The 13,836-nt window shown below is 32.7% G+C and overlaps 1 protein-coding gene across 1 annotated transcript; it reads left to right on the top strand.

Moving 5' to 3' along the window:
• The first annotated feature begins 2,483 nt into the window (after positions 1-2,483).
• LOC110810177 (DNA-directed RNA polymerase subunit beta) lies at positions 2,484-12,837 on the top strand. The gene is made up of 4 exons (XM_022036255.2): positions 2,484-2,923; positions 5,170-5,614; positions 5,717-5,832; positions 12,238-12,837. Exons 1-4 carry the CDS (start codon positions 2,605-2,607, stop codon positions 12,657-12,659), a joined length of 1,302 nt encoding a protein of 433 aa, XP_021891947.2. The 5' UTR covers positions 2,484-2,604; the 3' UTR covers positions 12,660-12,837.
• Positions 12,838-13,836: the final 999 nt, after the last annotated feature.

Below are 13,836 nucleotides of genomic sequence, written 5' to 3'. Positions count from 1 at the left end.
TATTTTGAGTATTTCTTTTAATTAGCTTATTCTTTCATATGTTGAATACGTTTTTTGTTATTGTGTAAGGGATGTTAATCAAAATTTTTATTTCGCTTCCGCATTTAAGATTTTTTATATATACATCTTCATTTAAATTTCTGGGGCCGTTACACTACAAGTATATATATGATATATGGCCGATGGTCTCTTTTATTCATGTGATATTTATTAAGATGAATGATGGAATATATTGAACATTAACGATGGTGATGTAATGTTTATTGTTCAGCATACTTGGATGAAAGAGTAAAGTGAGATTTGAGAAAGATAATAACTTTATTAACTTGAATGATCTTGATTCACTTGAACTTTTATGACGATGAAACTTTAATTATTTAATATACTTAGATGAGATTTTTCTCTTTTTGTTTTATTGGTTTAACATAATTGGTTGGATAATTGGATCTTCTTATTAAAGTATAATGATAATTGATTTAAATGTAATGATTTAGAAATTGGAATGTTGTGAATGTAATAATTTTGTGAGCATCACTGCATGTTTTTATTTATTGAAATGTTTTAATGATTTAGATGAAGATTAGAATTAAATACTTTTTTTAAAAAAAAATGGAGTAGTAAAAATCAGATAGAAAAAAGTACATGTTTTTGGTTCGGTCTCATTCATTTTTGTTATTTTGGAGTAATGGTATAATGGCGTTATATTTCAGTTGGTCAATTTTTTCATTTAAAAGAATTAAATTGAAATAGACTAAACCATTATTGCATGCCCCTAACAAGGACAATATGTTGCCATTGGCAACCATGATAGTTTGTCAAGTGTGAGTTGGTCTGTCCCTCTTACCAGGTGGCATAAGCTTAATACAGATGATTTACCCTTGGAAACCCTAGTGACACCTCTGCTAGTGGCTTGATTCAAGATAGTAATGGTACTTAGGTAGTAGGCTTCATGAGCCACACTAAGTTTAATCGCCCTATTACAACTGAGGTCCATGGGATTTATATGGTCTTAAGGTGGCTTAGGAGAACAATATTTGAGATTGATTCTCTTCTTTTTCACAAATTTCATCAACAACCTAGACATAACAATATGATGGCCCCTCCTATTGAGATCCATATTCATGAGATCCTTTTTCGAGGTTGGGAAGTCTGGATTTCTCACATAAGTAGGATTTGGAATATAACTCCAAATGTCTAATAAAATGGACTCCTTACATCCATGTAGGCTCTATAAGAGTAATCAAAGATATTAGCAACATTATTCCATATCTTCTTCCATCATGGCTGGGTTGTGAGATCTCTCAGCCACTTGGAAAGTTTAATGTGCTTATTACTGCTTAGTCTTAAGATGTGGATCATCTAAGGCATATTAACATGACATATCTATCTTGTTTGAAGGGGGTTATTGGATAACTATAATAGTGCTTAGGCCCGATTAACAAGGTGATATTTTATTTTTTTATGTCATTTTTTTCCTTTTTTAGCTAAAAAAAGTGAAGAACATGTGTGACTATGATGAAACACAATTTAGTACAAGTCTTTGTCTTTTTATTTATTGTGGCTTTGGTTCTAAAAATTATAAGGTGGTGTATAGTTTTGTTTTTCTAAATGAATAATTAGTTGCAACTTCTTATCTTTTTTTGATTGAGTTCCTAACATAGAAGACGCGTGAGTACCATGTTACAGAGAATATGCTTTTCAAAAGAGAGAGTGAGAGTGGTACTTTTCTTTCTTTATTTTATGTTTTAATAATACATTTATTTTAAATAAATAAAAGTTTTTTTTTTGTTGTAATGCTGCAAATTATTATTTTGTATAGGAAAAGAGAATGATGAATGCATGGTGAGATAGAGAGAGAAAGAGAAAGCGAATGATGTGAGCATTAAGAAAAAATGTGCGACGATATTAAGAAGAGAGGAAAAAGTGTATCACTTATATAAACCAAACAAGCCTTCACTCAATCTAAATTTTTTATATTAAAAATTTGATAATTCACAAATTATTTTTTAACAAAAAATATATGTTAAAATTTAAATTTTAAAATAGTAATTTATTATAATTTTTTAAAGATATCTCGTAAAATTTAATAATTATATGTATAAAGAGTTGATATGAATTTTTGAGTTAATTTTTTTGGTTCAAATATGCTTATAATATATTTACCAAGACTACATTATACAATATTTGGATCAATATAAAAATATTAAAAAATTATTTTTAATCGAAAACATTAGAAAATATTTTATCCGAACATTTTTAAGTTTAAAAATATGATTTTAAGCCTAAAATACTAAAACCTTAACCCGCATAGTTCATTTGTAAATTCATATTTATTCAAACATTTAGATTTGAAATGCATTATTACTTTATAAAATTCTATATAAATTTAATTTTTACTATTTTTAAGATATTCAATACATTATAATCAAAATAAATCTACACACATTTATTTAATTTTTTTCCCGAAGATATCGTTAGAAAAAGTTAAAGCCTTATTAAAGAAAAGGAAAATTTTCCAAAACTTCATCACCCCCATCTCATGCTCACAAAACCATGAACACCATAGCCATACCACTCTGTCACTCACAGTCGCCATAGAACAAAATGCTGGAACGCGTCCTCTCCTTGCGTCGATCGCCTCCTCACTCCGATTCCGACGCCTCCGACGCTGCCGGCGACGAGTCCAAGACGAAGCGGCCACACATCTCCCTCATGGCCACCAACTTCCTCTCTCGTGTGGGACACAGGTGGTGGCCTTTTCTCATCCTCGGCCTCCTTTTACTCATCTTTCTCTGCCTCACTTCCTTGGCCTTTTACCCCAGTCGCTTCGTCTGCATCTCTCCTTTCGATCCCGCCGCCCGGGTCGGGTTTTTCGGGTTCGAAGGTCTTGAATCGGACTTCGGAGTCCTCGGTGTTCCCTGGTGTAAGCCTATATTCTCTTAAATATGCTTCTCTAGATATTGTGCATGTTCAGTTATACATGTATGTATGTACGGGTGCATCATTTGATCTGGGAACTTGTTGATTTGTTTTGGTGTGTGGTATTAGGACTTTCCCACGTCTGTCTTTCTGCTTTTGGTGGCATTTTGTCATAACCATATAGTTGTTTGCGTGGCGAGATTTGATCCGGTAAATATTTGACTGTATTCGGTCTGCGATGCTTCGATTTTGATTAACGCTTATCCTTATGCTGCTAAACATTCTGTATATATGAGGATACGTGAATTTTTTGGTGCTTTTTTCTGAGGGTTTGATCTGGGGAATGTTTGATTTGAGTATTTGGGTTGTATGCCTCTCTGATCTAGATGTATATATGCTCAAAGCTATGCGTACACTCCAGTGTACTATTAATGATTTGATTTGGTACATGCTGTTGGTTGCATTGGAGTTTGCTGATGCTGTTTGATAAAAGGCGGTTTGTTTGCTATAAGGTAAAGAAAGTGTCAAAAAACAGAAATGGAGATTGTCTCTAGCTTCCAAACTGGGATTTTGAAGGGAAATAAGTTGACTACTTGTATTAAGCTTCTCAAGTGAATGGTTCTTTTTTCCCCTTGTTACAACCAGTAATAGGCTTTATATAGTACATATATAGTGGATGACAAGCACTGGTGACAGCCTAGAGGAGCAGATAAACAGAATTTTCAATCAATAGATTTAATTGTGTAGTGGTTTCTATAGTAACAATATTTTAATTGAAGTAGGTGGTCTAAAGTTGGAACTGCTGTTTGACATAGATTTCTGAATCAAGGGCATTGAGAAAATGTCAGGGAGTATCAAAATAAAGTTGACAAGAAAGTATATCTGCTTGCTTTCCTGAGTGATGCAGTATTCATGGAAACTTCAGGACTGATTTTCTATTCTTTCTGTATATATCAGTAGTTGAATCATCTTTGTAAACCTTCCAACACTCATGCATGATAACTGATTAATATTTCTATTAGTTAGAAAAAAGCCAATAAATAGTATGTTCTCATTGCATGTCATTAGAAGAATTTGTTATCTGCATTTTGCATATTGAGATTCTCATTTCTTAACATAATATTCTAATTTGGTCAATAAGGTCTATGAGAACCATGAGGAGCATTAATTTTTTTCCTTTAGGAAAAAAAAGAAGTAAACGAAAGAAAAAATAAGGGAAAGTTTCTAATGGAGAAAAGTTCTCCAATTAAAAAGGGTGATTTTAGTGAAGGATTCCAGTAAAGCGATATTTTGTGGATATTAGTTGATGTCTTGATGATTTCTGGAGAGCCACCTTTAAATAACTTATTTTAAAGTCGAGATCTCTGGGTTGTCTAGTTCTAAAGGGATCTGTCATCCAAATCTGTCCACTTGTAACCTTTTTCAAGCAATAGGTTTGGTTTTTCTGATTTGTGTGGTCTTCACCCTTTAGTAGCTAGTTGCACCACTGGTATTTAAATCTTTTAAAGTTGACTTACTTTTCTGCAGCTTAAAGAAATGTTACCATTGTTAAATGCAATTATGAATTAACTTTTCTGCGTCTTATATTTTTCCCCTGTTACCTGTACGTGAGGAATCTTTCCTTTTTTAGGTTTACCTTCTCCATTTATTCTGCTTGCGGGGTGTTTAGCATTGATTGTTTGATGCTTAAAATTAGCTTTAAAACATTTTACTTTTTTTTTTCTACAATATAAAAGGCATATTGCATATTAGTTCTTAAACGTGAGTTTAAGAAGGTAGGAAATAAGTATCTTATACCAAACTCTTAATTCTTATTTGTTTATCTTATCTAAGAAATTTAGTTAATTACCCCATTGATATCCTCTATGATAAACAATGTATATAACAATGTAAGTCTAACATATTCATAATGAATATATACATTTTTTTATTAATTTTTTTTTTACAAAAAAAGCTGCTTACTTTTGCAATTAAGGCTTTATTCAAATATATGATGGCTTATTTTTCAAATAAAAAACTTATCTATATTAGCTAAGTCAGAGCATCTTATTGTTTTGTAAGTACATTTCCTTCAGCAATCTCAGACACCCTCTTGTTCTATTATATCGCTTCTTAAGATTTTGGAAATTTCTGGTATTATTTAGGATTCCATGGGTGAGTGTTGTGATTTAGCTATTAAACCTGATTTTCAGTCTGAAAGCATCAAGTTCTTACAGTCTACAACCTTTAAATTTTTATCCTTGGCAAAAGGCAGATCGAAACATGGAAAAACTATTGAATGGACATCTAAGGATTTGATCAAAGGTCTGGAAGAGTTTGTACCCATATATGAAACACGACCAATCAAGAACAACATGTATGGGATGGGTTTTGACCACAGCTTTGGCCTTTGGTTTATCACCCGTTGGCTGAAGCCAGATCTGATGATTGAAAGTGGCGCATTCAAGGGTCACTCAACCTGGGTTCTGAGGCAGGCAAGGCCACACACACCAATTGTGTCTCTTTCACCAAGGCATCCTGAGAAGTACCTAAAAAAGGGGCCTGCTTATGTTGATGAAAACTGCACATACTTCGCTGGGAAAGATTTTGTTGATTTTGGAAGTCTTGACTGGACAAGTGTTATGAAGAAACATGGGATTACAGATCTTAATCGAGTTCTTATCTTCTTCGATGATCATCAAAGTGAACTAAAGAGGTTTTTTGTGGTCTACAATATGAATGATTTTTGCGTTTGTTAGGCATTTCATAACTTTGATTTTATTGTTTACTGTTTTTTCTTATAATGTATTGATGGCAGGCTAAAGCAGGCAGTGAAGGCTGGCTTTCGTCATCTTATTTTTGAGGACAACTATGATACAGGAACTGGAGATCATTATTCGCTGAGGCAGATATGTGATCAGTTTTATATCAGAGGTGTGTGCTCTCTAAAGACTTTCCTCCTTTTTCAGAATATATCTCTTGTTTTAGAAAGCTACTAAGATGTAAAACTTAATGGAGCATAAATAGGGAGAGAGCTAAAGTTATATTATCTAACCTCAAAAATAGATCTGAATGATAGAAGCATTTACTTTTAGTGGGTTGCCAGTTTAGCTGTATATCATGTCCTTTGGATCAGTGAATATTATTTATTTCTTCCGGGTTTTGGTGAAATGAATAGAATGCTAATTAGGATAACAACATTTTTGCGATCTAGTTTGTTCTTTTACCTACATGGACATTTCGTGATGAATTTATTCATATGGCAATGTCCTCAAAAAAAAAAAAGCGACTGGCACAAGATTGCATTTCCAATTGACTGATTGATGTAGGAAAAATGGATAGATCATTTACGATCTCAGTAATTCGGGTAGATTTTGAAGTTTTTAGATTTAAGAATTATGATGAAATAACATAAAATTAACTAGGAGTTGTGCCTACAATCACTTAAACATCTCAACAACAGTGTGTTTTCTTAAACATTATGATTAAGAGTTGATTGTGTCACATAACCAAGGTATTGTAAAAATTCTCATGATAATTTTATTCAACAATGACTGATGGCGAAAGAAAATTACAAGAGCATTTGTAGTGTTAATCCTAAGCTATCCTTTTTTTTGAGATAAAAGTGAGTAGTAATATCAATTAGAGCGCTGAGGGGGCGAACTTATGTACAAAAGATAGTATTTACAGATCAGTAAATATATCTACAATGTGTCCAAGATCGTCAAAAGAGTTAAGGTTGCGACTAAGGATAATGGGGGCTAAAAAATGAAGTCATCTATCCTTAATAGTGGCAAAATTTGTTTCGTTGCCCTAAAAAATCCTACAATTTCTTTCTTTCCATATAATCCAAAGTATTGTTAAAGGAATGACCCTATGCCTTTTTTTTTATTTGAAGTGAGTCCTTCCCAAGCTAACAATTTACCTTTCACAGAACTGGTCATAACCCAAGATACACCAAGCACTTTATATACCACTATCCATAGTTCATAGGATGATGGGTACAAAATAAGAAGATGGCTGCAGGATTCCTTATTCTACTTGCATAATACACACCAGTTAGCCAACATAAAATCTCTTCTCATAAGGTTGTCAAGCGTGAGAATAGAATCCATAGCTGCTTCCCAAGCAAACACCGAAATTCTGGGTGGAACGGAACTATTCCAAATAATTTTGTAAGGAAAAACAGCAGTAGAGTGATTTCTGTCCATCAAGTTTCTGTATAGATATTTGACAGTAAAAGATCCATTTTTGCTTAAATTCCATCTTAATTTATTAGATTCAGTACCCATTTTGACATTTGTAAGGATTTGGGAAAGTTTTTCATATTCTTCAACCTCCCAGTCTTTCAAATTCCTCGTGACAGCCACATTCCAAGATAGAGAAGAGCTGATTCCATAAACATTCTTCGGAAAAATATCTTTGTTTCTTGTGATAGTAAAAATGTGAGGGAATTGGTTTTGGAGACTCATTTGACCTCAACAAGTATCTTGCCAAAACCGAATTAGGATGTCCTAACAGAAAAGATGATACTTAAAGAGAATTTCAACAATAAATAAAATTCTAATGCTGCTAAATGCCTATTCTTACCCATAGTATTACAACATATTGTAGATCAACAATTTCTAATCTATTTAGACGATCGTAGTCAAACCCATTCTACATCATTATGGAGTCTTTCACTTTGCTTAACAATCTTTACATGATCTCAGAACTTGGTACAATAAGTTTTTTCCTATTTTCTTATATCAATTATTGACTCGATTTGAGCCTCCACACATTGTTTATTTTAAATATTAAAATTATTAAGAGCTTGTATGATGCGGGACCCAGGACCAAACTGTGATTAAAAACCCTTCATATACATCAACATTCAGAAAGACTTAAATCTCTAAATAAACTCTCTATAGTTGACCCATACTCAAACTTGTGAATGCAAACTTAGGTAACTAGAAAATAAATTGGAATAAAAAAAACACCACGATTTACCTGATAAGTCGATTTAATTCCTTGTCTAAACAAGATAGTTGAAACAATCTCGCTTGATGAACTCTCATTCTCACAATTAGCACAAGCTAAATTGCAAAGGTAAACCGAAATTTTATTGATATTAACTGAATTGTGTTTTCAACCTAAGGAGTGAGCCCTTTTCATAGGCTTTCACTTGATTAATTCGACTCAAAATCAAAAATTAAAATTCTATCCAAAATTCTAACTTATCCTAATTCAAAAACTTAAAATAATAATCAAAAGAAAACAAAATTAAAGTGGATAGCTCTTCTCCTCTCATGGCCGAATTTGCCATGTGATTTTATCTTGAAAATGTGATGTTTATCTTGAAGTATTTATCTCATTCCATGTGACAAAATAGAGGGAAAAGGAGTATCCCTCTCGGGTTAGAACTTTCCCTCACGGGTGGGAGTCTTTCCTGCGCAGGATCTCTTCCCCGTGACTCCTAATTGCGCTAAGACTTTGTTTTCTTCTTCCTTATCCTCTTGATGCCACAACTTAAGTCCTAGAAGGACTCTTCAATTTGATCTTGAAAGGACAAGAGTTGCGAATGAGGAAGGATTCCTCAAGCTGCAAGGAAACTCGTGGGATTGGGTTCCTTTCCTTGGCTGCACATGTGAGTTAGGACACCCACATGCGCGACATGCTTGGGCCATGAATTGCCCATGAATTTTGGGCCTTTCCTCTCAACTTCTTGGGTCTCCAAAGTCAGCTTGGCAGTTATCCATTTTTGGGCCAAAAGGTTGAAAGGTTGTTGAAGTTTCTTTGCCCGATTCCTTGTCAATGGGTCTAAGGGCATTTGGATATGTTTTCCTAATTCTCCAAGCCCATGTTAAATGATTTTGGGCTACTTTTGGACTTGAGACCGATTATAAAACAAAAGAGGACCACAATTGGTTTTCTTTTTGGTGCTTGGGCCTCGGGATTCCAAAGTGAGAAAGGAATCTTTTTCCTTGCGGGGTTAGGACTCCCCGCTGGTGCCGGAATTCTCCCCTGTGCTGTCCACATGCACGCGCGTGTGGGGCGTGCGTGCGCTGTTGTCTTGCATGCGCAAAGGTCCTAGCTCCATGCTTCTGTACACGTGAGGGTCTTCTTGCATGCTTATCCCACAGGCATTCTCACGGGAATTCTCGCAGAAAGTATTGTTCTTGTGGGCAAACTCCTCTTGGGTGTCCGGAGAGTGGTTTGTTGTGTCCGGAATCACATCATTGTGTGTCTTGAGAAGTAAAGAAAATCAATGGTATAAGAGATTTAGTGATGCAGAACTCAGGATCAACTAATGTGATTAAGAACCCCACATAACATCAGTATTTAAAATCATAAAACTCTTAACAAACTCTCCCTATTTGAGATACATTCAACATGTGACTGTCAACTAAGGTAATTGAGATAGTTTGAATTGATTAAAAACGTTACAAGTATGAACTCGATGAGTTAGAAATCAATTCAAAAGAAAATTGATAAAACGCCATAAGAACTTATCTTGATAAGTTAATCAATTTCTACTAAACAAAAAGGTTAAACTAAAATTTTATAGTTTTATTATTATCAAACTTAATGATTACATTGTGAATTAAAGATCTATTTATAAAGTAGGGCATGTGCATTACAAGAAAATAAATCTCCTAAATTAATAGTAGAAATTACAAAAAAATTAAATATTATCTTAAATGAGAAAATAATAAAAATTAAGAAAACTTTGATTAGAATAGGCTAGATAGGATTTTTCATTTTTAAATGGGAATATAATAATTAATTGTTGAGGAATTAGAGGAAGTAAATATGGTTAATTAAGTCTGGCCATTAATGGAGCAAAAATGCTACCCATATCTTTCCTAAACCATGAGGATTAGTTATTTAAGGAATGAGATTTGATTTCTTCGTATTTTAAGATATCACATGGTTTAGGAAGAAGTCTTCCCTCTTGGCTGATTTTCCCTTTAAAGAAATTATTTTCCCTTTCCTTGCTCACATCATCCCCTCCCTCTTCAAAAACGATTCCTCCTAGAACCAAACACTTATTATGTTGGGGTTTTACCAATTCTGTTTTTTTTTTGAAAAAATGTCATTAGCTGAAATGTTGTATAAGATTATTGCGAAAATCTGCAAGGAATGATTAGTAAAAAAAATAACAGTCTCTCACGCATTTCAGTCCTTGTATTTTACTCAATCTCTTTTCTTTAAGTTGAATGTGAGAATTGAATTTTCTTGAATCAAGTTTTGTTTATGACACTTTAAGAAATCCTACGGAAAGAAATTGGTAAAACAATTTGAAAAGTAACAGTTTAAACACACGAATGAAGATAGTGTGTATTTTATATATGATGTTAAGTAATTAAGCTGCAATTAGTTACTTAGAGATATAATAGAACAAAAACACAATAAAAGAAAAAAAAACAATAAGAATATGATATTTTTTTGTGTAAGAAATGATGGAAGATATATATATATTTTTAAATATGAATAAAAAAATATATGTAAGGATAAAAGATGCAAGATAGTAAGATTCATCTCGAGTTTAAACTCTGATACTAAATGATGCAGAATTCAAGATCAACTAACGTGATCAAGAATCTCACATATAACATTAGTATTCAGAATCATAAAACCTTCAATAAATCCTCCCTACTTGACCTTCATTTAACATGTGAATGTTAACTAAGTTAATTGAAATAGTTTGAATTGATTAAAAACACCATAAGTACAAACTTGATAAGTTAGAAATCAATTTGAAAGAAAATTGATGAAACGCTACAAGAACTTTATCTTGATAAGTTAAATTAATTCCCATTCAATAAGAAGGTTGACGAAACCTAATTAGTTAAAAACTAAAACTTTATAGTTTTATTATTGTCAAACTTGAATGATTACAATTGTGAATTGAAAATATATATATAAAATAGATCATGTGCATTATAAAGAATTAAATCTCCTACATTAATAGTAGAAATTATAAGAAAATTAAATACTGTTTTAAATGATAAAATAATGAAAATTAAGAAAACTTTGACTAGAATAGGGTAGATAGGATCTTCCATTTTTAAATGGGAATATAATAATTAATTGCGAAGGAATTAGGGGAAGTAAATATGATTAATTAAGGTTGACTATTAAAAGAGCAAAGAGACTACCCATATCTTTCCTAAATCATGAGGATTAGTTATTGAAGGAATGAGATTTGATTTCCTCTTCCTTTAAGATATTACATGATTTAAGAAGAAGTCTTCCTCTTGACTGATTCTCCTTTTAAAAAAATTATTTTCTCCTTCTTTGCTCACATCACTTAGTATGTCATAATAAAGATAGGTTTTAGCTTAATTTAATTAAAAATACCCAGTAAAATTTTACTTAATTAGATGGAGCTAGGGCAGCCTATCACAAAATAATATGCGAAGTAACTTAGGCTTATATATTACATAGAATGTTGATCACATGCCGATATTTATGCAGCTTTACATATATGTAAGATTGTTATTATAGTTTCTTGGGAAAATTAGTAAAACATGAATGAGGTTAAGTGTGTAAATGAACATTGATCTATTTGAAAATCTACCCAAAGATAACTTGTATTGTTCGTAATCTAAATTATATGCTACAAAACCTCATTCATGTTTCTGATCTAATTAAGGTTGGTGACCTGCTGGTGGTGGTCACTGGTGGTGCTTGGTTTTAGGTTTCTAGTTTAGAAGAGAAGGGATGGCGTAGAGAGTCTTGAACATTTTATCAATGGATAACCATTAATGGGTCTGGAAAGTGGTTGGTTTGCCCTCAGGGATTGGCAGGGACGGAATGGAAGAAAGGAAAAGGGATGTGGTGCAACGACAGTGGTAACCAGTTCGTGTTGCTGCTGCTATAAATTATTTGAGGTCTCTGTTTGGGGGAGCCTGAGGAGGAGAAGAGTTTACAAGTTATCTCTATCTCCTATTTTCTCTCCTGAGGATTCTTAACTAACTATTCACCACCCAAAGTAAAACACTATGTGTTTAGTATCGGGCCTAACCTTATGTTTCCTCTTAAACATGGCTTTGGACTCCTCAACCGGACTACATTTAAACAAAGCATCAGTCAGAAAATTGAATGGATTGATCTGTAGTTGCCTCTTCCGCTTTTCTTTTCTTATTAACAAAATAAATCATTTGTCATGGGACAGTAAACTTCACTCATGTTTTTATAGTTTTGCCTTTTTTCTTTTTTGTTGCTGCAGGAGAGTATGATCATATAAATGCAAGTTAAATTTGATTATATTCATTCTTAACAAACATCATTTTAATCTATGATGGCAATGTTGAAGGTTGACATGATCTAATATGGTGAGGGATGTTTTTCCAGGAGGTGGCCACAGCTGTTTTCAAGATAGTGATGAAGCGAGGATTAGAGCCAAAAGGAAGAAATTTTGGGAGAAGGCAGTTGATGTAGATGAACTATGTGGACCGGGTGAAACATGGTGGGGTGTTAGAGGAGAGATGCGCGATAACTTCAACCACAGTAATCAGGTTATCTCATTTTCCGAACATTTCCAGAACAGCCGATATGTTGAATCGGTTCTAGATGTGTATTGGGAGCTACCACCTGTAGCAGGACCTTCTCTCACACACCAATCACGGTATGATCCTGCTCGAGTGTCTAGTCCAATTGTTGAAGATGGCCGGTATGGTTTGTTCCAGCGACTCGGCTTAGGTAGGCTTGAGACTTCTGTATTCAATGGATACACCCAAATGGTTTATCTTCAAATTTCTGAACCAGAATCGTAGAACTTAGTTGAAATACATGAGAAGCAGTTTGATTTCAGGGAGAATGAACTGGGAGATGTGTCTATATTCTGTGGTTTTTTCTCATAGCTTTTCTTTATTGACCATTATTTGCATTCTTCGTTAAATTCTCTGCTCCTTTTTCGGAATTGTGAATTAGAATATGTGATGGTTGTCTCCATTTCCTTTGTTGTTACCTTTTTACGAGTTTAACAGTAGGAAGTTGCCAGCAAGAGTAGTCAATGTTATATAAAAAGGGTTAATTTGTTCTGACTTTTGTTGTATTTTTTATTTTATTCTCTAACTTCTATAACCCTAAAATTAAATTTTCAAATTCTTCATTTTTCTTAATTAACTTCTCTTATTTATTTATTTTTTTAACTCTTTACAGTGTTTTTGGGAGTTTACATTGTAATAGAGAACTGAAATTGCAGTGAAATAGAGAAAAGCTAAGAGTCCCGTGATTGTTTCATGTTCATCAAATAGAACAAAAAGGTCAAATGTTAAAGCACCCTTAACAAATTATTTGTTATATAATTTTTATCAATTACTCCTTAAAATATCATTAAATTATTAGTTCAGAAAATAATTTTACAAATTTTATTTATTACCTAACTTCCAAGCGAGGTTGCAATATCAAAATTACATTCCAAAATAGGGTATATTTTTTAGTTCCAATTTCATTGAGGTCGTAGAGAGTCATTATAGAAATTCTATTCACTAAACCCAGATGTACTTGCACATGTCAACAAATAAATCAAGAAAGACAAAATAACAAAAGAAAAAGGTATACATACCCGGAACTCGCTTAAAAGTGGGAAAAGGAAATGAGAAATTAATTTTTCTAATAAAAGAGGGAAAAGAAATGAAAAATTGATTTGTGTAATAAGTATGTAATTGATGTCTTTTTTAGAAACTGGTTAGATTTATGTGACCGAAAAATTGATTTTGATAGCTATTAACTTAGAAAAATTTTTATTAAAAACAAAAATTATAATTAATTCAAAACTATTAGAAACTCAAACAGTTTTATATAGTATTTTTTATGTAAATATGTCATATAAAGTTTTTGTACTATATCAAGCCAATTTATAAATCTAAAAAAATTAATCATGTCTTTTTTTAAATGAAAGAATTCATAATGTCGAGAGTCTCTCAACGAATTATTGGGAACGCAACT

The sequence above is a fragment of the Carica papaya genome, chromosome 4 (assembly GCF_054855325.1).
Source record: "Carica papaya isolate Zhongbai chromosome 4, ASM5485532v1, whole genome shotgun sequence".
Taxonomy (NCBI): Eukaryota; Viridiplantae; Streptophyta; class Magnoliopsida; order Brassicales; family Caricaceae; genus Carica; species Carica papaya.
The sequence above is the reverse complement of the archived record's forward strand: the minus strand, read 5'-3'. Positions and strand labels throughout refer to the sequence as shown.